This window comes from Pezoporus wallicus, unplaced genomic scaffold, assembly GCF_028554395.1.
Source record: "Pezoporus wallicus isolate ANWC-B61680 ecotype Strahan unplaced genomic scaffold, APGP_CSIRO_Pwel_v1 contig_642, whole genome shotgun sequence".
Classification (NCBI taxonomy): domain Eukaryota; kingdom Metazoa; phylum Chordata; class Aves; order Psittaciformes; family Psittacidae; genus Pezoporus; species Pezoporus wallicus.
Genome location: NW_026637470.1, coordinates 1,175,459 through 1,200,900, shown reverse-complemented (window position 1 = coordinate 1,200,900; position 25,442 = coordinate 1,175,459). Strand labels below are relative to the sequence as shown.

Here is a 25,442-nt window from a genome sequence, read left to right as displayed (position 1 = left end):
CATTGTGATGTATTTTCTGAAAAAGATTCCCTTGCATGTAAGAGTTCTCATGGGTATGGTCCATAGTCTGTAAAGTGTCTGTGCACTGCAAGGGATCCTAAGTTAGATAGCAAAGGAAAAAGAAGTTAGTATGAATAAGTAAGAAATTGCCTCTCATTGGAGGCTATCCTGTACTTGGCTGCCAATCTGAAAAGTAAAAACATTTCTATGCTTTCTGCAGTGCTGGGTGTTGTGTTGCAAGACCTGGAAAATGGACTTCCCCTAAAGACAAGGGAAAGTACAGACATTTCTCTTTTAAACTTTGGATCCATTATGTTATTCTACTTGTATTTTCAAGTTTTATTCTCAAACATGTGCCAACTTCTTAACTATTTTGTATTGTCTACATGGCTATGGGTAAGTCACACTGTTTACATCTGAAAGCAGACTTACAGGAAATACTCCAGTTTATCATCATTCCCTGGCAAAAAGTCCCTAAAGCCTCTAGTTTGTGCCTGTTAACAGTAACTAAGCTGTTGTTGTATCTGTATACAACCAGGACAGTTGTATATGGAAGTTTTGATGCTGCTTAAGCAGGGATGACAGAGTTAACAGATCAGACATAAATATTATTTTCAAAGTCAAGAAATACTGAGTGTGTTTCTTCACACAAAAATGCGGCAGTAAATCAGTCAGTTCAGACAGGGAGAAGTGACAGTGAAAAGATTTAAGCCCAGTAATTTTCAGCCTTAAAACTCTCACTCAATAAAGCTTTTGCTTTTTTAATTTAGCACATCTCACTGAAAACACTAAAACATTACCTCACGGCTATCATTCATCTGCTACTGAGAGGAGAAGAGGAAAGGAGCAGGTAGAACAAGCGGATCAGGAAATGTTTTTATTAAAGATGACAAAATGTATTAATATAGTTTAACCATGTTGTGCAGCAACAAAAGCGAGGTTTGCAAATAAATTAAACTGCATAATTTAGAAAGTAAAACTACAAAACAGAAGCTTGTAAACAAAATCCTATCTCTTAGACACGCAGCAGACTTTCAACTTCATCTCAGTTAAGATTTTGAAATACATTCCTGAGCCCATATGGATTAAGGAAATGCCACTATCTTTATTATACAAATTCGCCATATGCTTAAAAATAGACTCACTTGGAAAAGAAGCAGCTTTCTAACAGATGTCATTAACCTGTCATTCTCACACACTTATTTTACAAATTCAGTGAACACTGTTTTTCAGACAACCACTGCATCCCACTTTCAGGTGAACTCCTTCTCACAGATAATGAATGCATCAAATCACTTCTAGGTGAGACAAACTCCGTAACACTCAGTTTGTGAAATGCACCATACCCCTGCCACAACATCCCTTTCCTAGTGTGTTTCCCCAAAGCCCAGCACCAAAGGGCTTATATATCTGAATGCAATTTCTGCATTTCTAAAGTCCTAGAAAAAGGAAGCACAAGTCTAAGGCCCCTGCCTGCCTCTCCCCCCCCCCCCCCCCCCCCAAACAACAAACAACCCAACACTGAAGTAGTGTTGAGTGATAAAACACTAATTAATTTACTGGGAAAACAATCATGGTTCTAATAGCACAACAATAGCAATTAAAACAATATCCAAGAAAGATACTGATGATAATATTCAATTAGTTATCACGTAGCGCAGCAAAGATGTCTGTCTTTTACAAATCTGCTGGCTTTGAAGCCCTGTGCTCCTGGGAGAAGGCTAAAACCGTAGCTAGAATACACCTGTACTAGGGCAGAAAGGAGATGGGCAGTACTGCAGCAGTGACACAGCACTGAAAATTAGGTTTCCAGAGACCTAGATATCCTACTGGAATTTAATGATTGCAAAGATAAAAAATGGCATCTAAGAGGGAGAATGGAGTGAGGATAATTACCAAGATGTCCTAGTTGTTGCCTTGTACATCACTGTGTTCTCACGGAAAGAATGTGAGAACATAAGAGGAATCAACAAATGAGGCATTAAAAGGCTGTTGGTCCAACACTCTTTCTACTGGCTTGATTTTTTTGCACCAAGCTCTTCATTAACTAATAGAATTAACTGGCTGCTAAGAGACCAGGAGCAGAATGCCAACTTACACAACTGTGGGTCAGGAAAGACATGGGGCAGGGAAACAGCATAGCACCCTCAATGTTTTGAGCTCAGCTACATAGAATCTTGACCTTATTCGCTTGCCTCAGTTCTGACTGCATTGGTATTTAGCTCAGGATTAGTCTGTGAAAGATGGAAAAGAATATATCTTGAACAAAATCCTACTTCATGTGACATTCAAGCATTAAAGGAAAAAATCCTGCCACATTCTCCCAGAGATTTCAGTTTCTGCAGCTATTTCTCTTCCGACTTGTCAGCACTGTCATACGAATGAGTCAATAATGCAGTCAGTTACAATTAATGGGAACAGCATGACAATCTTTCAAATGCTTAAACTCTTCTTGCATTTTTCAGGTGATGAGGAACTTGAATGGTCAGCAGGATAATGAAATAAAAACTTGTTACTGCTTCATGTCCCTAATACACTTAAATATACAGATGTTTTCTGTTCCTAAGGGCAGCTGCTTAATATCAGTGAAATGCTGCAATGTCGAACTACCTTTCAAGAGAAAGGAAACATACTTGAGGAGCACTTTATTGCCTGCAGACAGACACTGAAATGGCTATATGAATGGCTATATGAATGAGAACAGTGACAAGCCACGTTTTTTACCTTCTCACCATCATTCCTTATATTTATATGTAATGATTTACACAGAGCCTTTCTTCTGCTGAATACAAACTGTTCATGGATTCTGACACCTTGATTATGGCAGCACCTGCTAGCTCATCTTCCATATACATAAGAGTTTGTCCGTACTGCTAATATAAACTCTGTTTATTCAGTAGCTGACAAGTGGGCTGTAAAAAATTTGCAGCTGGCAGTTATTTGTCAAAGAAGTACTCAATCTGGGAGGGATTCTTCTTTTTATTAGTAGTATTTTATTAAATTTGGTTTAATTCTCTCTGATTGGTTTCAAGTTCTAGGAGTGAGAAATGAACATTTACAGACAATTAGGTCCCAAGCCAGCAGAAAAATTGCCTTGATGGCTGCTGGCCCATAGAAGCTCCACAGCTGCAGAGACTATTCCTTATGCTACAAACAGGAGAGGAAGGACCTGCCTCCCTTCTCCAACAGCTGCTGACTTCAATGTTAAGTATCCCCTTGTTGCTGCCTTCCTAGGAGCAGAGTGGCACAGCTCCAGCATCAGGAGCAAGCTAGGGAATGACACAGCAGCCTCCTTTTCCCCTGGTTATTATAGGAATGTTTTCCTATGGCTAAACATCAAGGGAAGAAATTTTAGAAAGCAGCAACACTGCAAATAAACCTTCTACCACACTATAGACTGATGAAATGAGGAGGAAAGGAAGAATTATCCTTAATTCCAAACCATGAGAAAATAATAAGAGACACAGATTCCTTTAAAAAGGAGAGCACAGATGGAACAAGCTGAAATCTACCACCCGTTACTCAGCCCGAGGGCTGTTCCAGCTCCTGTAAGCTGAGGAATGCAATTCCAGTAACCGAGAGTGCCAAGTAGGTGTAGAAGGCATCACTGGATCTCCTCTTGCTGTTCTCCTTGCTTTGGAACAGCAATGCCATTTCTCACTGAAAGATTTCTGGCTTCTCTGGTGAAGTTTCCTTCAGAGCTTCATTAAATTGGGTTCTCAGGATCTGGTGAAATAACTCCCTGCTTTTTGATGAGATGAGCTGAGAGAGGGAAGGAAAAAATTCATACAGTCGAGAAGATATAAAGTTTTGTAATGAGAGAACTATATATATATATATATATATATATATGTATATATACACACAGGAATGGTTTTCAGAAACTTCCCATAAGGGAATAGTGATTTTATTCTAAGGATGTACTTAAATCACTAGATATAAAGAGAAATAGAACACAGTGTGAGAAATGAGCAAAAGCTTGCAGCCTTAAGATGCTTCTCAATTTATCATCCCAAATTCTGCATCTTTGGTAGGCACTTCTAACCATTAAAATATGGTCCAGCACAAGGGCCAAACATGTTACAGAAGCCTAGTGATAACATGATAAATCATTATCATTGGTCTCTTTGCTACACTAATGTAAATTACACCAATCTATGAAGAAATTTCAGATCATTACAAAAACCCAAGATGATTAAACCTCATTGCTAATTCTTTCCCTTAGGTAATTTACATTTTTGGCACACTGTAGCCAAAACTAACAGAAAATAACCCTTATTAGACAAATATTAACAGTTGAATGTAAAAATCAGCCCTATGCACACTGTTTCATTGATCACATTCAGAGCAGCACAGACACTGCAAAAGGATTAGTGAGATGCTCGAGGGCCTGGATTTCATACCTCAAGCCAAACTGTTATCCAAATATTCACAATTTTCAGCAGGATCAGATGGTTTCTTGCTTTCATATTCACGGAGCTCCTCAAAGCTCTTATTCGTGTGTGCAGTTGTAACACTGAGCCCTCCATGCCTTTCAAGGACCTCAGTATACACCACACCCACGGTGCTGCTATTTTGATCCCCTTTTTCATTTGGAATGTCACAATCACTCTCTGAGGTTTCATCATTGTCTTTCAGAGCCTCGATTTCAGGTGTTTGTTCATTCTCCGAGTTTGAGGGATCTGTAGGGTCGGATGGGTCAGGGCTGGAAAGTGGGAACTCTCCCTCAGATGAACCATTAAGCTCTGCTCCAACCACCGTGTTCTGCTCTCCTGTTTTCCCTTCCAGTTCTGCAACTGCCTGCTCTGTCAGTTTAATTATCTGACTTCCGAGCTTGTTTATTTCTTCTTCCTGGGAACGTAGCTGGGGTAATGAAGGGTAAAAATGTTTATTCTGGTTCCTGTTATTTAAGTTTGTTCCCTCTGGAGCCAGGGACTCACTTGCAACAGGACAAGCTGCATCACCTTCTCCCTTCTGTTCTGCTAAAAGAGAAATGAACAGTGAGATGCTCTAGTCAGTCACAGGCATTTATTATATATCTGACCTGAAGACCATCATCATCAGTGCCAGACCACAAAGATGTCTACCTCAGTAAGGAACTGTCAAGAGTGATTCCCTATCCCACCCTAGGCTCATTTCTCAGATCATAAGCAATCAGTGTAAGTTTCTTGCCCTGTTTTAAAGCCTGTCTTTCACCAACACTGACAACTCTGAAAAAGTCATAGTTGATACCATACTGTAGAACAGCAGGGTCAGGCAAATTTTTTCAAAGGAATATGAACTCTAAGCAAGGCATTCAGCTACAGAAATTTTTGGCACAGCTTAACATTAATCCCCACATCACTACAACTTTCAGTGGTTAACACAAGCTCCATTTATTCTGAGCTTTTCACAGGCTTTCATCCAATAAGGAAGTTTCTTTACTGGTCCTGCAACATGTCTCCTGACATAAAAGATTATTCTAATTTGGGTAACAGCAGAAAACAAAGCAGCAGTGGACAAATTCCAAATACACCATTATACCAAAAGGCAAACACTGAACCAAGTGTCAGAAGAGAGAAAACAGCAAAGTGTAAACAAACAGCTTTGTGAAAGAGAGCGGATTTGTCCCCATCTCAGTTAAGGACAAAAAGCCTCATTGACAACAAGCTTGCAAAGTCTAGTAAGAAAAATTAGGGAATGCCAGAAGTATGGCTGCACTGACAGCTTAAAATGACTCTTGGTCATGCAGATGCATTACCTCTTCATATATGAGCATTTACTCTCTTTCTCTGGCAGGAATCCTGCCTCACGCAATGCACTGCTCTGCTCATGTTATGTATCTGATCATACATACTCAAAGTGCTCCAGAAAGCCAAAACTTGCATACGTCAAATCTGCATTCAAAATTAGTAGGGACTCTACCTTATTGTGTCCCTCAGTTTACTCCCTCTATAGCGGTATAACACCATCCCTTCACATTCCTGCAATTTTCTAAAGATAAATGGTTTCAAAGCACTGTATCACCAGAGAAAAGTTCTTAGATAAACAGTACTTCTGTCTTCAGGGAATGCTTGAAATAGCACACAGGCAATACAGCAGGAACAATACATTCAACAATGAAGAGGAAAAAAACCCAAATAGCTGTTCATTAGCAGCTGAGATGCTCAAGTACAATCTATCCCACGACACTATCCACCCTGTGCACTGGGTAAAGTGAGATTTGGTGGCACAAGACAGTCTTGAATTCATGGATTGCACTAAGTCATTATGCCTTTTCACACAGGAACTGCACAGTATATCCTACAGACTTCCACCATCCAGCATAACTGCAGCAATGATAACATGCGCAATTGAAAACAGGCCTTGATGAGACCAGGGTAAGCACAGATAGATTATACAAAAAAAAGCCTGAAAACGCCCTCTGATTATTATCAGATCTAGCTAGAGCAACATTTGATGTGTTACAGAAAGTTCTGATAAGAATGTATGTTCCTAAAAAAGCTAAAAAACGTTCCCTGGGCCAAATATCAATGGTACTGTTTAAAGGACCATAGTTGACCGACATGACATCAGGCCTAGTATTTAAAGACCACTATTCTCCTTATCAACTGTTTTCACTCGACTGATCATTCAACTAATAGGAGAATAAAAGTGAGTTTGTTTTATTTCAGGAATACTTTTAAGCCAAGAGCATACTTGCTGCTAAACTAAGGCAGGTGAATACATTCTTACACTCTTCCCAGCTGCCAAGCTCCTCCAGATTTTGGAGGTACACTGCACAGATGAGAAATTGGAATATGCACCAAGCTCCTCAAATTCAGCAGCACAGTCATTCCCCATGCAGAGCGGCACAAAAGGTGACTCAGTATCACTGCCATATAGCTGCTGACTGCAGAGGAGCTGTGCCCTACTACCCACCTACTCTAGTCTTCCCATTGCTTGAGAGTCCTGATCTCAGCCTTCCTTTCCTCTGCCCCGGGCTTTGCTCCCTTTAGGTTTACATTATCTTGAAGGAATGGTGCATGCAGAGGTTTACCAGTGATGGTGGCATAAAGCTAGCTCAAGAGAATCACTGGGTTGGCTTTTAGCTATGAGATTTGAAAGTGAATGGTTGAGAATGGGTTGGAAACTTCAGCCTGTTTTCTGAGGGTGGAAAACTTCTCAGATTTCTAATTCCTTTCAATTACAGATATACTAAATGCTTGCACATAAAAACCCCACCCAACAAACAAATAACCCAACCAACAAAAACAAAATACCCACAAAACAACAACAAAACCCAAATTAACAAAAGACCCAAAATGCACAAACCAAACAAAGAAAAAAAGCCCAAACCCAAGCCCCACATGGTCATCAGAATCTAACACAAACAAGTTATTTGGCTGACATTAAAAAAACCAGCTGAAGTAGAAAACACAGCATGGAAAGCTTCAGCCCAGAGCTGAAGTTTGGCAGTATTACAAGGCAACAGAAACAGGGTCTGATGAGATTTGACAGGCAGCTTTAATCAAAACTGTAATACCAGCCTCACCTCGGACAAATACGTAAAGGAAAGAGCATAATGCCACCAAGTAAATACTTTCAGTAACTGCAGATTTAATTAGAAATCAACGATTAAGAAAGCAAAAAATGAATATTTATGAGTTGTTACTACTCACCAGAGAACTATGCACTATAGTTTCACATCTTATTTTTAGCAAAAATACCAGCTGATCACGATTATTATAACAAATGATCAGTCCGGCTGTCAAGTTTGATCAGATGATGACATGGATAATAAAGTCAAAATTAAGCCACAATCTATTTAGTTTCAGGATTAACAAATAAACAGTTTATGATACTTCATGGTTAACTGAGTGAGAACCTGGCATACCAAAATGTTATGCCCATTAAAGAGCTTATCCAAATGCCGATAGGCAAGCATAATAATCCATCTCCATCCATTATGAAAAACTAAGGAAAAAAAATCAAGGTTATCAGCAAAACAATATCTGCTCCTACTGTCAAAGTTAAGCTTGTCTTTGGAGAGATGTCAAAGCTTTCTATTGGGGAGGGATTTTTAGCAAAACACATGCAAGAGTATAAAAAAAGCAGTCAATTTCTCTGGGAAAAACAAGTCAGGAATTTCAATTTACTTGGGTGCAGTCATGAAGCCATTCATCTAGATATCAGCTATAATGCAGTAAAGTGCTAAACCAGTTCCATAGACTGCTTCCCTCCTGTGCATTTTAACTGAGGTAAAAAGAGTAGGAGGCAGTTAACTGTAACATAGATTGCATGAATAACTTCTCACAGTATAAAGTTATATGGCAGGAAAACTCCTTGAGGTGTAAGACCTGATCCCTCACCCTGTGCAATCTATTCAGTGGTTAGTTTTCAGTTGTTTCTTTGCTATTTGCACTGGGACCATGCAGCCATTTTACTTGTGGATGATTTACTCAATCTCTGTGACTACCGAATCTTTGCCTTCTGCTAACCCAACATGAAATGTATTCCTTTTTATTTGGAAAGAAATAAGTGCTCAGCTCTCATCATGTTCCCCACGTTCCAGGTGCTCACCTTGTACTTCAGTTTTCAGTGGCTTATCAGTAAACGCTAACAACGGTGACCTGGACCGCTGTGTAACAGGCAAGCTTGGGTCACTGAACGTTATAGTATCCTTTCCACCTGAAACAATCCAAGTGTTAGAACCATTAATTCACCAAATAAATCCATTGTGCACTAGTGATATTCAAACATATCCTACAGTATTTTTGCAATGCTATGGAAAAGTACAGAACAGGAAAAGCATCTCAAATGATCCTTCTACAGTATGGAAAAAATGCATGTTCCAGCTCCAGTACAGAGTAAGTCAAATGCAGGGAGGGTGCATGTTTTTACCTTCCGTACTGAGTAAAGGACAGATTTTGAAAGACAACCAGGTGCTGCATGCAGCAAATTGTATTGGCAATTAGCATTCAATCCAGAATATTAATAATAAGATCATACCAGAAGTTTTACAAAGAGTAATGGATCATTTGCATGCTATTAACCAGCAAGCATTCAGCACTGACTCTTTACTCTCTCTTACTGTGCCTCAGTGATCAACCTGCTTGTATCACGTATGTAGTTGTATGCTACAGACTCACTCACATATTATCTTACAATGCTCCCTTAAAAAAAATAAGAATATGAAAAGCTTAGCATAACTAAGTACTGAGAGAGTAAGGGATTTTAATCTGAAAATTCCAAAAGCATTTCTGAGCATTTTCATTTGAAACCAAATGGAAAAGGGCAATTTTCCAGCTCTTTTGCAGACAAAATAGTGCAAGAAACTTTTCAGCTGAGGACTCTGCTGTAGAGGCCTAAACCTTACATATTTTAGCAATACAAAAAGCAACACCTGCAGATCCTTCAGGAAGTCCTCTGCTATTCACAATGCTCAGGTTTTTAGTGACTGACACTACCTTAAACCTAGAGGGGAAATGGCAGGAAATGTGCAAGATCAGCTAAGCATGGTGTTTGTGTGGCCTCCAGAACAACTGCCAGCCGGTAAGTAATGGCTGGGGAGGCAGCAAGCTACTGCTCTATTTATCTCCATAAGAATAGACATTTATGTAACAACCACTTCTCCCCTCTAAATCTGCTTGTACGTTTCACCTTAAGGCAACATCCTAAATCTAATCACCCATCCAAGACAAAGACTTTCAAAAGAGCATCAGGTCAGGAGATACCCAGAATAAATCCAGCTCTGAGAAAGTTCTGGTACCTACTAAGAAACAATGAAAGTCAAGCTGTTCCCATGGAGTCTAAACTGGTCCACCCCAATCCCTAACTACTTTTGAAAGCACTGGCTGTAAATACCTTGATCCTGAAGTAATTACTGACGTTTTTTATATCCTTAACATTTTGGGGTACATACTATAACAATATGAATGCAATTAATGCTTTTGAAAAGTGGATCTTGTCAAGCTTTGACCTCCCTGCCAAGTATGCATCAGAATTCTGCCTTCACCATAGCATGTAATAAACAATAATGTTAACTAACAGCAAAGTGGAGAACCCCCCTGTGTAAGGCAAAATTAATTAAAACAGGGGGAGGAAAAAAAAAGGCAAACCAAATCCGATGGCTATCTCAAAATGCAAAAGCCTGGACGAATGCGCTTTGCTGCAACAGGGGAGGAATTTTGTGTTGGAAGAACTAAATCATTCAGGGAATTAGTGGTATGAAAACATCCAACAGATATTTATAAAGAATCAGAAGTGGCCACATATCCATAAAGACACAAATTAATGCAACAGAGGAAGTAAAATTAAAAAAGATTAATTATTAATAAAAAAAATGGGGGGGGGGCTTTAACAGGGAAGTAGAAAGGTAGCAAGCAAAGGCTTTTTCTTTTGGTTTTGAATTAAAAAAGGACAGCCTGAGCTGAAGTCCAAAAAGACTGCAAGACAAGCTTCAAAAAAGAAACTTCTTGACTTTCAGCCAGCATTTACAGAGTACACTGATTTACTTCCACATCTTAGTCTGAAAACCAACTTGGTTACAGAAAATAATGCTAAGCTCAGTATCCACACATCTAAGCAACAGATGTGGCCCAAAGAGTCTGATGCATATTTAGTTATTAACAGTGACTCACACCCATTCATATAGGAGGGTATTGCTGCACTATATTCCATTAATCATGGTCTGAAGTTGGATTACACACAGGGCATTTCCTTCAGCTGCTGTGTAAACTCCGTTTCATAACTTATACAGCCTTATGTTCCTCTATTTGATGAACTTTTCAAGGACTTTAGTGAAAAGCATACAGATCTCAAATATATATATAAGCAAACAAATCAGTTTTCAGTAGTAGTAAATTCTTCAGTTTCTTTTCCAGGGTTGGGTAACCTCTCACAGCCTCTGCTGCACCCTGTAACTGGGTGGACTGCTGACTATACTCAGCAGCTGCTGAGCCCATTATTTTTCCCTTGCTTTTGCTTCACACTGATTACTGCAGAGCAAGAGGCAGCGCCGAAACTTTCTTATCATCCCAGACAGAAAAAGGCTGAGTCATGGCTGGCTCTTTTCTTAGACTTTTTTTTTTCAGTGGAAATCTTGAATTTTCAGGAAAGGATAAATTCCAAAATAGACAGAATTACCTATTGTGAGAGGAATAAGATGGTGCTTACTATGAGCTATTACTGAATGCACAATATATTATGTGTGCATATTTGAACCACAATGCACCCAAGACAAAGCAATTAATTAAATCTTCTGCAAACATCACATTCTCTGCTTCCTTCTCAAGGCAAAGGGGCTCCTAACAAGAAAATCAGAGCCAAATCTAAGCCCCAGTTTGCTTTCTTTTCAGCAATGAACATCACAAGAGATTTGCTTAATTAAAGCCCATTTTCCAGACAGGGGAAGCTATAGTTTGTGGTAGTTAGAACTTCTGCAGAAAATGAACTATGCTACCAGCTCCACCTTTCAAAAATTAAATACGCAGTCTTGATTTAGCTTCCCCATAGCTCATTCATGCACTGTTCAAAAAGCAGATGACATATTTGTCACCTAACAAAAAATTAGAAGCGGTCAAGCTCTTTCTTCAATAGGATAAATTTTATTAACATCATTTATTAACATCATTTGGAAGATATTAATATCATGGTGACAGCGGATGTTATAAATGTTATATGGACAATGATGCCTAAGTAGGAACATTAACTTCAGATTAAAACCCTGCAATTTATAATATGTGTTTCTTTTTGTGCTAGACTGAACATCAGCTTTCAGCTCTGTATTTTTTTCCAACGAAAAAAAGTTCATTTCTCAAGCAAATAATACTTTTTGTCTCTGGATTTAAGACTGACTAGGCTCAGATACTCCCCATGTTCTGCCCCTCACCAGAGCGAACATTCAGCTGCAGAGTCCACTGTGGTAGTTCCCACACTATTTGTTATACGCTGCTGTTCTGTGTAGCGGAAGCTTTTCATGCTCTGAAAAGAAAATTGGTGACCTACCAGGTGTTGCAAGGCTGTTTCTGACCACCTTGGGACTAGAGTGCACTTGGAAACAAAAGTGCACTCTTTATTTAAAAGGCAAGCATCAACTCAACAAACCTTGGGGCTCAACAGAACTTGCAATCCAGTGTAAAATTCCTTTACCACTATTTAACATCGTCCTTTCTTACTGTTTTTCTCAATTTAAAGAAATTGTCTTGTAGAGCAGTCTCTATTTCTCTTGTGGTCATCTAACTCGACTGAACATCCTAACCTGCTGGATATAAAAATGTTCAGATAACATTTCTGTTTATTTCCATGCAGTGACAATATTTAACGTACTGCTAAAATCAGTTACTAAAAATATATGTTAAGCAGAACCTACTCCCAAATCCCACTGAGATATTGTAGCTCAGGCCTTCAGGCAGCAAAAGAAAGGAAGGAAAGAGACAGTTGTTATTGTACAAATATTCATTTGATGTCTTACCTACATAGAACAACAATGGCGCAAGAAGTTCCCACTGTCCCTTTGTTTTAATATATTTTGCACAGATTAGAAACTCTGCATTTAGTAGTGTATGAATTTCATTGAAATTTTTTAAAAACAAACAAAACCCAATCAACAAAACAAAAAACCCAACGAAACAAACCTACAGTACCTTAAACTGGTGAGTTTATGATACACATCTGTATTAATGGACAAAACCACATTAGCAGAGTCTTAGACAAATAGTTCACCTGCATCTTTTGGAGAATGTGGGGAGGGACAAATGCACTAAGTACACTATGTATGGTTAAGTGACTAACTGAAGAGTAATCCATGGAAACAAATTTGGGACCTTCAGTTCTGGAAAGCATCAAGAAGAGAGCCAGTTCCAGAAAGGGGACTGCAAGCTAAAGGGGAAATACACCACATTAGGCCAAACAGCTGAACACTGCAGGTTTGTCACAAGGTGCCTTCAGCTTTGTCAAATGTTTTCTTCTAGATGTAAGGGTTAGGTGGAAAAAAACAGAGCCAAAAAGACACAAGCCTAAACAACACTACCTTCCACCCCCAGCAGCACTGACAGGAAGCCGTAAACAACAAAGCCTAATGATTCAAACACCAGCAATGGAGAAGCATAATTTACAGTGGTTAAAAAAGACACAATTACGTGTAATGGGAAGAAAAGAAGCAAAAAGTAAATGTAAATTAAATATTGCACATTTTCCTAACAGCGAGGTCTATTAGGAAACAGATTAATCTCCCATTACTTGAGTAATTCAAAACCAAATACAATACTTAAGATGCTACAGGGAATAAGCCTGTTCTGGAGAGATGGACTAGAAAATTTAAGATCATTTACATTTCAGTTTCTTAGAGTTTATGATTTTACAGGAAAAAAATAATTAAAAATACAGTGACAGAATCCGTGGAAGTTGCTAGAAGTAAAAAATTAATAAATACAACTTGTTGAAAAACATAATGGCCAATATCCTGTATATCATTTTAGACAATGCTTCAAAAAAATAGTTCCCTTTCGTTTTTGCCTGTAGACTGTGGAGACAATTCAATTATTTCCAGTATGTAAATTTATTTGTTTCCAGTATAGATATTTGACTTTGAGTTTAAAAGAGTCCTGTGATTTGTGGTTTCAACTTCACACTTATCGGGAGTTTCTAATTTTGAAAATGTGCTGAACAGCACATTCACAAAATAACTGTCATTAAAAAAAAGTACAGCCAAGGTTTTCTTAAATGCAAATATGTCATTGAAACTAAATAATGCAGGCGGTTCTCTTGAATTTGTACTAACCTGGAAGACTCCATAAGCCAGCAATTTCCAAAGTTCTTAGTTTCTTTTCTAGTTCTGCCACTCGGTTACCTAGAATTCTTGGAAAAAGAAAACAAAAAAGCCAGGGATAGTCAGCTGAGATAAGCTTCCTTCTTATACTAAGGTAACCAAAGTCTAATTGCTTACAGACTACAGCTGAATTTTTAACTTGTTACTTCACTAGTGCACTAAACCTGTACAGGTCATCTCTTCTCACTAATGGCAATGGGCAACCTCTCCCAGAGTTAAAAGAAAATGAAATACAGTTATCAAATCTATCCCATGGCTTTAAAAAATAAAAAACATCTGGGATGTACTGGACATTCAATCTTTGGTAAAGATGGAGAATAGCAACTCACAATGTATCTACTTCCTCACCTGTAAATATGTCTTCCCAGTTATTTTTACTTTCTCTTACAGCAAAAAGCAGAAAGATAAAAGCTATGCAGACAAAATACAGAAAACTCAAGACAACATTTAAATTGATTTTGAAATTCTAAACCACAATTTTGGCATAGTCCTTTATTCACAGAGGTTTCTCTATCACTAAGATTGATTAAAATGGCAAAGAATATCTTTTCCACTACATCTTTTCTTTTTGTGCTGAACTCCATTTTGTACTTCACTAAAAAGCTTCAAGCTCTTCAGTGCCTTTATCACCCTCTCCTAGTTTTCACTGCATTTCTTGGGTCATCTCTTCTTTTGTATCTGATTCCTACAAAATGCTATTTGCAGCTAGCTCTCCTGCAGGATTTAACTTTTAGTCTTAATTCTCTCCCCAGATCAAATAAGAGATTTCTATCTTGCAAAGAAAGCTCTTTTTTCCAATGATCTTTTTGAAAGTGTTTCTCTCACAGGCACAGCAAGTCTCCTGGAGTCACAAGTCTTTAAATAAATCCAAAACAATACTCAATAGAGTGAGAAACCTGGACGAGGAAGCAATTCTAAACATGACAGCAGAGATAATAAACGGTGAGTTTTACTCATCAAATTACAGCAACAGGATAAGTCAGTTAAATTTGAACTGAATGCTGAGAAGCAGCATACCACAACACAGCTAGGCAACAGCATCTTCCCATGCTCACCTGAGCTGCGCAATACTGCACTGCGTGCTCTCCAATGAGGGTTTTATGCTGCAGACATTTGAGCATACTGGGAATGTCATTACTGACAAGATAGCAAAATCTGGGAAGGACATGAAGAATAGCAAACCCAGCAAATACCAAAGGGGCTAGAAAAACTGATTAACAAGGACTATTTTTTAAATCTCTACATGAGGGCTCTGCAATGACACTATAAAAGCCTGTAAGCATTTTAAAGATTACAAAAATATCAGCATGAGAGAAAGAATGTAAAAGAGAAACAGAAAGCTTTTAATAGCTATCAAAGAAAGCACTGACAGGTACAAGGGTGTATATCAACAAACAGTCCATCATATTTACAAGCAAAGGAGAGAAGACACTTGGGAGCAGTTATGTTTATTTCCCCATTGAAACTCAGTAATCAAATAGGTTACCAAGGTTATGATGGATCTGTTACTGTCTTCTCCAATGGCAATTAAAATTGTTCAAGTCTAGGTTTCACTTTCAGAATGCTTTCATCATAAGAGACTCAGCCTTAACAACTCTATTTTCATATCCCAGGGCATGCCAGACATCCAGCAACTGTGCTCTGCAGTACAAAGGTGATGGAGAAAGACACAGAGCAACTTTCAAGAAGCTGTACTGGGAGCCCACTCCATCTTTGTGTCTAAGGTCCCACCAAGGTTCAGCTGAAGAACATGGAGTTCCCCTGACTTAGAAGGGCAGGAAACAGAGATTCCATGTCATATTAGCTTATCGAGGGAGATGACAAAAAAATGTTGATTTGGCTAATGACTGTCACCACAAATGGGTCACAAGTTTAGTACTTCTGCCAGGAAAAGAAAAAATCCTTATTATTTTCATAAGTAGTATACCAGTAGTTCCAGGGCAGAAAACTGTGGAAAGATACTGCCCTCCCTGTCAGCTAGCCTATCGCAGAAAGAAACTCAACCCTCTGCATCAAGTTCAGTTATTGCTACTGCTCTTGTTATTCAGACAATAGCAAAGTCACTCTTCTTTTACTTCTCTTAAATATTATAATACATTTATCAGCTGTACCACATGATTTCTAAACGTTTTGGAGGAAATATATCCTGATAATTCCTGCTGGATCCTCAGAAGAGATGCTGAGCTATTTTTTAACCTTTGTTGCAGGTTCTCACATAGAAGGATCATTCTGCTGCTCTGAACAATGATTGGCAAAAAGAGAGGACAATGCTTAACCCTATTCCTTTCATTCAGGAAGAGAGCAAAATACATTCAGTGATGTGTATGATTCTAGTTTGCTTCAAGCCATGTTATCTGAAGATAGCTATGGGAGAAATGAACCCTACATAAAGCTGCAAGTTCTTACAGAACCATTTTTGAAAAACAGATGTGCAAGCACACCTGAACGCCGTGTGGCTTATCCCATTCCTTTCTTTCCCCTGTGACCTCCAGATAATTTGTCATCTCCATACGTGAAGATGGAGAGAAGCTGTGTGAAGACTGAGCTGTGGTGGCCTGGAACTGCAGGTATTTTTAAAGGGGCTGAATAGGTTGGTAGCATCAAATTCCCTAATCTATTTTCTTATCTCTAGCCATAGTGGACCAGATCCTTTGACTAAAGTACAAGGATCATGTTGACAAAGGTGCTGACAGCCATTTCTGTGGTTCTCTGGTCATGTGTCTAATGCAACGAGGAAGTTAGTCTAAACCTCCCTCCAGGATAAGGTTTAACAAAAATCTATTTACATAATAGCAGCAATGCTCCCATCTGAATTTAGAAACTCCCTGCTGGCTCTTCCATGCTTCCCAGCATACATGGCTGTAATCTGAAAGGAGCTGTGTTGATTTACAACACCTGAAATCTATTCACCTCACTTTCAATTTAGATCTTGCTACAGAAGGCATACAGACACAATCACTCAAATGTCTGTTAATAGGGTCCGTCACGGTCATGTATCTAGTTCTGTACATCACATGGAAACATTTACAGACTGACACAATCCTTTTTGTCATTTTGGTCATGACTGAGCTCGCCCAAGTTAGAACTGTTAAAATTAGTCCAACATGACCAAGTAGCAGAGCAGCTTCTACTGCTTCTACTGCAATTTCACCTGGCTTACATGGGTTCTGGCGATTTCAGGAATAAACTGCACTAAAAAGAACATCTAATAAACCATTTACTGCTGGCAGAAGAAAAAAGATTTTTTATCCACTTGCTAGGCAGGGTTAGGACTGTTTCTTTTTTCATTTCTGTAACTATTTTTAATCTTGCAACACATTACTGCATAGAGAACTCATTTACAGCTGCCTTTTCAAATTAAGCTAATGTGCTTGTGAGGAGAAACATAGGATGTTACTTAAACTTAGCAGTACTCGCTACAAATCACCTGGGGAAAATGATCTGTTTTCTTCCCAAACAACTTTTTTTTCTTAAAAGTGGGGCTAGAAAAATAAAGGCTGGATTTAGCCTACTTGTTCCTAGGCACATACTCCCACAGCTCCTTTTATCATGGCACATATTTAGAAAAGCGACAATAATAATAGTGTGTCTGTTCCAAGAGCAAGTGGCAACAGATGTTTTTAACAACAGCATAACATCAGAAAGTCAACTTCAGCAGCACATCCAAATTCTAATCTACACTTTAAAAACCTACTATCTTGTTATTGCTTCGGTTAATCAGAAACCAAATCTACCATTCTGCTATTGTAAATTTATACAGCCATCTCTCAATCTGCACGCAACAAAAGAGGCTTTGGTTTTACAGTAGGTTAACTGTTTGGAGGACAGTAAGTTCACACAGTCTGAAAAGTTTCATTTACTGATAATAGAATCACTAACAGGTCAATCATCCATCAAATATCCAACTCAGAATTACCCTGAATGAAACAACTACCCCAAAACCTCACATTCTTTATCCGATAAATCTCACTTTCTTCGAACAACAAAGAGTAACCATGCCCTCCAAACATGCTCTTTGTGCAGGCAAAGCCAGGCAAACAGGACAGAGGGGTGAAGGAGAAGACTTCTACCTTCCAGTTTACGTAAAACTTTTTGTCACTACAATTCTCCCTAGCCCCATATCTTTCTCAACTTCCTGGAGAATGGAGAAATACCTTCAACAAAAGAATGCATCTTCTACTAGTACCAGTTTATGGATCTGTTTTACTTGTGCACTCTGACAGATGGGCAATTTCTTTTCAGAAATTAGCAGTCTTATCTTGTAACTTCTTGCATGGCAGATAAGTGCCCCCAATAACCAGCTAATGCACCTCAAAAAAGGGATGTTTTTCCCTGATATCCTATCTTGCATTTCCCTTTTTCACTTTAATGTTTTTGTGCCTTAAGTGTTTCTACTTGAAATAGTTCTCATTCCTTCTAGCCTCTTAAAAGCTTCTTTAATCCAACTAAAGCCAAAGGTGACAAAAAGAATGAGTATACCATACAGGAGTGCTGCTGAGGCTCTTCACTCAACTTCCCCAGGATTTATCCTTTCCTTTTCCCCACCTTCCGAAGCATCCTGAATGAATACAACACTACAGCTCTGAGCACAGTCCTGACCTGGGAGAGATGTGGACTGTCACCTCCTTCTAAGACCTGAACTTCTATTAGGCACAGAATAATAGTTCGTGCACACATCCAACCTCTACTCTCGTGGCTATGTATGGCCATTTGGGTATGCAGATGAAAGAATCATATCTCCTTGTGAAAGGAGACCCATACTCAATAGTTGAAAGCCAGACAGTGGTATCAGAAAGTGAAGCCATCATTGCAGTGATACAGTTGAGAGATACAAAAATGAAGAAAGAAGGTTGCTATAGGCAAGAGTATGCAAACTAGAACACTGAGTAATGATACAATATCTGGATGTAAAAGGCTGGTTATACCTGGAATAACAAATAACAAGCAAAAGTTGTTCTCTGAATGTTTTCCTTCTGAGGAAAGGGAGAGGGGAGTAAGCAGCTGTTAGCCCTTCATTAGCACTGCTCAGTGCAGGAACTCTTCTTGCATTCCATGACACACTTACAGACATGAACTGACTAAGCTGCCATCAGTTAGATATGGGCTACATTTTCATTGCTTTAGTCTCCCTTTAGGCATTTGCTTTCTCAAGAGTATTAAGAGTGGCTATAAACTGCTCCTCTACTTCTATTGCCACATCACTAAGAATTATGCAATAGAGTCTGCCTAGTATCAGAGTTATCAATTTTCAAAATGAATCATCTATTCTAGTGTAATACATTTTACTTTGGTACTATTCCTTCCTTTCATGAAAGATGCCTGCTTATTTCTGGCATCTGGTCCTGATGTGCGTTTGAGAAGCCTGAATAACCTCTGATTACCAGTACTGACTCAGTGGTAAAGAAACAGAAAAAAAAAAAAAAAAACAGGAAAAAAAAAACCAACCCTGCGCACAGAATCATGAACTCTTCCCTAGCTCTGATTTTCATACACTGCATAAGGACAAGAAGAATGCCAGAAAATGTGTCAAAAATGATTACATTCTGCCATGATAGGAGCTGTGCAAGACACAAAGAATTCTACTGATGAGTAGAACAGCTGAGAGTAAACAAACTCTCCCTGAAAGTTCAGTTCACATTTAAAAAAAACAAATCACACAGTAGCAATCCAACCATGTTTATCTTCTCCAAATTTTGGCAAAGTAACTACAGGAGCAACAGCTATCATTTGTATGACACGCAGGCTGCTAGCCTGTGACAAATGTTATGCTAAAACCTCTCAGATCCTTTTCTAGGTGCAACATTTACTATGCCCGCAGTGTTCGTTAGCAAATTCCTACTAACTGGTAACAACCAATTACCACATACCTTCTCCAGTTCAAGGGCGTCCCTCCTCCCAGCGGCTTTTCTTTAGCCCTCCTTATGACTACGTGCTGCAAGTCCCCCCCTCTGTTATTGTGGTTTATCTTAAACCCGAGCAGCAAACCTTGTCCAGTAGAGGCAGACAGGTCTCTTGTCAAACCCAGACTTTACTTTGAAAATTTAATTTTTCTCTAAACACATACTTGATCTTAAAACCTAAAGAACCCACCAGTTAACGATGACAATGAATTTTCTGTGAAAATGGATCTTCTTTCGCATTTCCTTGAAACTCTCCCAAAACTATGACTTTTCCTGAGCTTGGCAAGTTCTATTTTACTTAGAATTCATGCAACCTACTTGTTGGTTTGCCTTTGGTGTTGTATGACCATGTTTTTTTCATGGATAGTTTCCAGCAATGCAGTGGCCAGTGATTTGAGATCTGAAATGGACTGTGGTGTGGCTGGTAAGCTACATCCATGATCCTCCGACAACAACTCTTGGACTGTAATATTAAAAACACAAATGAGTTTTGGCTTCTCACGTAGAGAGACATGACACAAGCATTTACTTAGCAATAAAGAACTTTCTCATTACTGAAATTAATACAGATTTTGTTCCTTTCACTTACAATCAAACCAAAAGCCCAGAAATGTAATCTCTAGCTGGCATAAAGATGGTGGCTTTCTAAGCTCATCATTATTGCACAGCAATTGCCACAACAAATACAGGCAGACATACCTTATGTTAACTCTGCTTTTGGAAAATTATTTTTGTTCAGAAGGAAACAAGCTCATTCTTCTACAGGCCTACAGATCAGTAAAAATTGGTCATTTCTCTCCCACTTACATTAGAACATAAGCCCACAAAGAAGATTTTATATTACTTTTAAGAATAATTACATCCTTCAGGTTATTTAAGACTAATGCTAAAATATAGTCAACTGTGAACTTTTCCTCTGCAGCTTTTAGAGCCTGTATCTCTCAACTATATCAGACAGTTTGCTAGTACCACTAACTTCTGTAGCTAGAATCTGGCTGTGCCCCTTTTTGTATATAATATAATTTATCTGTATGTATGAAAGTACATGGAGAAGAGGACAGAAGAGAAGTCAAAAACAGGACAGCAAGTTTCAACCTACCATGACAAATGCTACTGATCTTGTGTGTATGAATACACCGACACCTAACAGTAGGGTGCCAGGTGTACAGTTTTGCTCAAAGAATTTTCTCTTCCCTTTTCTTTCCTAACCTTGGTATTTTCTTTGAAAGGTGGAAAAAGAGATTACTCCGTTTTGCTACCCATGAAGAAACATGGGACAAAAGGCTTTCTTGCAAAACATCAGAATGTAAAAGCTTCTAAAAAAAGTAGCAGAAAACCTGACTTAGGGCCTCTCCTCTGCCACCTTGTCTATGAATTGACTAGGAATATGAATTGTGATTATCATTCTTAGCAGAGCAAAGAGAATGAACAAGTTATTTGTCAGGATAAAGTTGCAGAAAGGTTTACAGATTTTAAAAAAAGATAAGACAGGGGAGAGAATGAATGACAAAAGAGTAACAAAAGGAGCAGCAGTACTGAAGAGGCAAATTTCATACTCTCAAGTCAACTGAAAAAAGGACAAAAAATTAACACATAATAATAAACAGGAAAGAGAAGAAAGATTTTGATTTGGCTGGTAAGGAAAGGGTTACTGAAATTAAGGGGTAAGACAGAAAGAGGAAGGAATTCAGTAGGATAAGCAACATGTTGCACTGATGTAATACCTTGCTTTGCAGACAGGACTCCAGTCAGAGCACTGCTGCTGGATCTACCATGAGTCTTTGAGTTCTTTCGTCTCTCTAGTGCAGCCTAAGGAAACAACAAACATCCTGTTTAGAAAAACAGTAGCAAACAAACCCTTTCATTAAGAGTAAAGAAACTGGAACTTTGTATTTTGGTCTCAGAACAACTCTGCAGGCCCTAGAGCTTGCACCCATAGTAACTCATGGGAGTGTGATCCCTGGAGTACTACTGTCCAGCCAGAACAGTCTTTGCAATGTTACAGATTCTTTCTATCTCACCGCTCTTTACTGTAGTCCCCAACACCCACAACCCCAACACATTTTTAAGACTTGCCTACCGTTTAATCATCTGAGTGCCAGTGAATATACTGCAGTATCCTGCAGAGAGTAACAGTTGGGAGCAAAATCAGACTTTTCCCAGCATTTCTTTGGCTAGGCTTCAAAGGGAAAGCTCAGGCTCCTCTATCAGTATCTAGAAGCTCTTTTAGTAGCATACTGACTTTCAGGAATTAGCAGCAGAATGATCCTGCTACAGAAGTCCAGCTCTTCCAAAACAACTGCAGTTCTGTGAAACTGAGTCCACCAAGATGCTCACTTCTTACCAATAAACTAACTCACACGCCGAGACACCCAAGTCATAAGTGTGAACAGACACTGAAATCGGTACTTCGAGGAGCTTTGTTCACGCACAAAAAGCAATTAGTGCTGTGACTGTTTCATAGTGACCTAAATGGTTAAGAAGTCCCATTGACAGTCCTAAGACAACCCTTCTCATGCCCTGACAAGCAGCCCTCCTCTCCCACACCCCAAAATCACTTGCAGAAGGAAACAGAGTGCTTGACCTCAGGAAGAGCAACAGTATTTTTCCCTCAGGATTCAGTCCTGAAGGTTTCATGTCAAACAGCATGTATCTTAAGCCAGGAATGGAAGAACAATGAAGACTTAGCAATCATTAAGACATCTGAAGAAATGTGTGGCCATTAGGGAATAGGGAAAAGATGCCTGCTTGTGACAGCAACACAGCTGCAGTCATTCACCACCCACTGCATGACATGCTACTTTTTACCTACCATCAGGCTGGAAGGCTGATCACCCTCCCAGCAGCAGGAGAGCTTCAAATTAAAATACTTAGTTCATTTTTCTAAATACTCAGTGTGTAGCCTTTTGTACTGCATCAGCTAAGAAGCCTACAAGGAAGACTGAGCATGTAATACATACTAATATGGTCAGAATGTTAATGATGGATTTTTCTTTGAAGACACAGTTTTGTTCTTTAAATGTATATGAACATGAGAATGAATAATAACCTCTGTGAACAATGAAGCACAGTTTAGATGATAGACTGAAAGGATCTTACCTTATATTTAGTAATATTAGACTTCAGAAGGTTGACTTCCTCTTGAAGTTGTTTTAATCTTTCTTGAAGATACCTGAAAAAGAAACGTAATCCTTTACTTCATGTTACCTTCAAGTACTGCCTCAAGCACTCCCCTTTACTATTTGGCATGTCCTGTCTTTGAACTACTGAGAGGTTTTTTCCCTCTGCAGTTCTGTGAGGGATAAAATAACAAAATCTTACTGCTCTTGACCCCATAAAACTTTAAGTAGGGAAACAAATGGCATCAGGAAAGGAGGCTGCTCTTTGGTTCGATTTGTCCAGCATGATGCACAATCATTTTATATCAGTCCTTAGGTTTTGGGGGAGGGAAGCTAAAAGGATGTATTTATGGCTAGATGAAATAGGAAGCATTTAGTCGTGTCCTCTGTACTTGAAGGTTTGTGAGATGGACACATGAAGATTTGTATATATGTCAACACAAGACTCAACTATGCAGAACATTTGCATTGCAATATCCATCACTTACATGGCACTTCTCATTAGCAATCACAAAGTAGAAAATTTAACAGTATAGTTGAAAAAATGGTGTAACTGAAACAGTACAGTTCTTCCTAATACAGTTTATGCACTTGGATTAGATGGCTATTTCCACATAGGAAAATAGGTTTTTCATGTATAAAGGGTTTATGAAATACCCTCTTTCATGTAGTGCAACTGCAACGGAATTAGGGTTTGTGAAAATTTAAGTATTTCATAGGAAAAAAAAAGTCATCTCACTGCCAGGGAAGCAGGAGGCTTAAATTGATACAGAACTCTGTAGGCCACCAAAACAGAAAAAAAAAACCTGGAGTTGCTGGGAGGAAGCAATGCCTTTGGTGTTACACTTTCCTATCTGAAGTATAAGTCTCTATAAATGGAAAGTGTCCTACAAGATCTATTTCACTTTAAGGCAATTGTTGACATTAAGGGAGTTGTCTGCTATGGCTCTGTCAGTGACTCTGACTCTTAGCAGAGACCATAATCCACATTTTATTCCCAAGCAAGTGGCAAAAATATCTGTTAACTTTTATTCTTGGATCTATTTGATCTGAAGTTTTGTTGTGACTGACTTCCTGATGCTCCTATTAAAGCAATACACTGCTTGTTCTAGGGTAAGAGTAAGGTTGCAGTGCACTCACCTGTTCTCCATACACAGAGCATCTACATCAATGATACGGTTTTCATGCCCTCCTAAGACATGATTAAGTTCTTGGTTTAGTCTGTCAGACTTATCCTGGTAAAAAGAGCGTTCCTCTTTCACATCTTGTAACTCATCCAGTGCAGCCTGAAGATCATATCTCAGAGTCTCAATCTGAGAAAAAAAAAGGAGAGCAGTATGACTATTTTGACATTTAAACAAACAACTACATAGCACCCAAATGGAAAACAACAACAGCACTGCACTGCATGTCTGAACAGGATTGATACGGGACAGTTAAAAGGTTAAAAGTCTTTCCAAAGCTCATAAGCCCTGGTACTTTCACTCTATTTTAGTATTATTTGATTAATTTGAAGTTAAGTAACTTTAGCAGTTAAACTTGTTTTACAAAACTTCTAGAAAACAATTAAAATGTAACAGCAAAAGAAACCTTAATCCATACTATGCTTCTGCTACAAACATATGAAACTGGTTTTAGCATGTTATTTCTAGGAATTGTGGAATGAACTCAACTGAGTAAGAATCTCACAAATTTGGAAGATGATAAAAAAAGTCTGTAAGGGGGAATATATACTAATGTACTAATTTCAGCAATAAAGTTCCACAGAACAGGAAAAAGAACTACAAAAAGTATAAAGTAAGCCAGTATGGAGCTGAGAGAGTAAGCTTTGCTATAGCAAAAAGGTGAAGGCGTGCAGCTCCTTCAAGAATAAAGAGCTTCAAACTTCCAAGAGGAAGAAACAGAGAGTGTGAGAAAAGTCTGCAATGAGTTGAGAAGTCTCCACTGGCACCTAAGGAAACACTGGTAAGTCAGGAAGGAAAATAGAAGACCATGTGAAAAGAGGCCAGATGATGAACAGGGAGAACGTGAGCTTGGGAACAGAGATACCAGGGAGAATCATACTGGAAGAAGACCAAGTGCAGCCAACAGTCCTTCTGGCAAGCTAAAGTAGCACTGCACTCGAGTGAACACTGAAAAACAAGAAATATACCTTCTCCTGGATTACAGAATGGCTTATTCAGGGTGGAACTGGTAGGAATGAATGCATGAACAGAGCCACCCAAAATTTTACAGAAAGTTATCTATCAGGATTAGGGAAGCAGTCTGATGAACTGGATGCTGCATGGTACACAGTATTAATACAGGCAGGGAAAAGAGGCATGGTGCAAGAAATTTTCAAAAGACAAAGAAATAGCTAAGAGTCAGGAGGAAGAGGATACTAACAGCACTATTACAGACAATTTGATTTGGAGAGTATCTTTGGGAGTTGCATTAGCCACCACATATTGTGTTAAATACTTGTAACAGCTTTCATTAATAAGTCTCTTTCATCAACATGCATCGACAATATTTAATTGTCACAAGTTGTTGCTGCACATTATAAAAAGGGGAGATCCAATAATCTAGAGAAGAAATTCCTGGGAGTAGGAAAGTCACTCTAACCATGCATGCATGATTAAGTTAGTGCTTAAT

At 38.7% G+C, this 25,442-nt stretch overlaps 1 protein-coding gene across 4 annotated transcripts in view; it reads right to left on the bottom strand.

Annotated features, from left to right (window-relative positions):
• Window positions 1–2,705: 2,705 nt before the first annotated feature.
• The window catches only part of CCDC149 (coiled-coil domain containing 149), a 50,830-nt gene continuing 28,093 nt past the window's right edge, over window positions 2,706–25,442 (bottom strand). Inside the window, exons 6-14 of one of the 4 annotated variants that reach the window (XM_057405617.1) lie at window positions 23,949–24,121; window positions 22,789–22,861; window positions 21,414–21,498; window positions 20,008–20,152; window positions 13,742–13,818; window positions 12,332–12,364; window positions 8,542–8,649; window positions 4,404–4,982; window positions 2,706–3,762 (exon numbers count right to left, since the gene is read on the bottom strand). In XM_057405617.1, coding sequence (XP_057261600.1) covers window positions 4,405–4,982; window positions 8,542–8,649; window positions 12,332–12,364; window positions 13,742–13,818; window positions 20,008–20,152; window positions 21,414–21,498; window positions 22,789–22,861; window positions 23,949–24,121 — 1,272 coding nt within the window. In that variant the 3' untranslated portion in view covers window positions 2,706–3,762; window position 4,404. The remainder of the gene's footprint in view (window positions 3,763–4,403; window positions 4,983–8,541; window positions 8,650–12,331; window positions 12,365–13,741; window positions 13,819–20,007; window positions 20,153–21,413; window positions 21,499–22,788; window positions 22,862–23,948; window positions 24,122–25,442) is intronic. The other 3 variants (XM_057405618.1, XM_057405619.1, XM_057405620.1) reach the window with 3 other exon arrangements.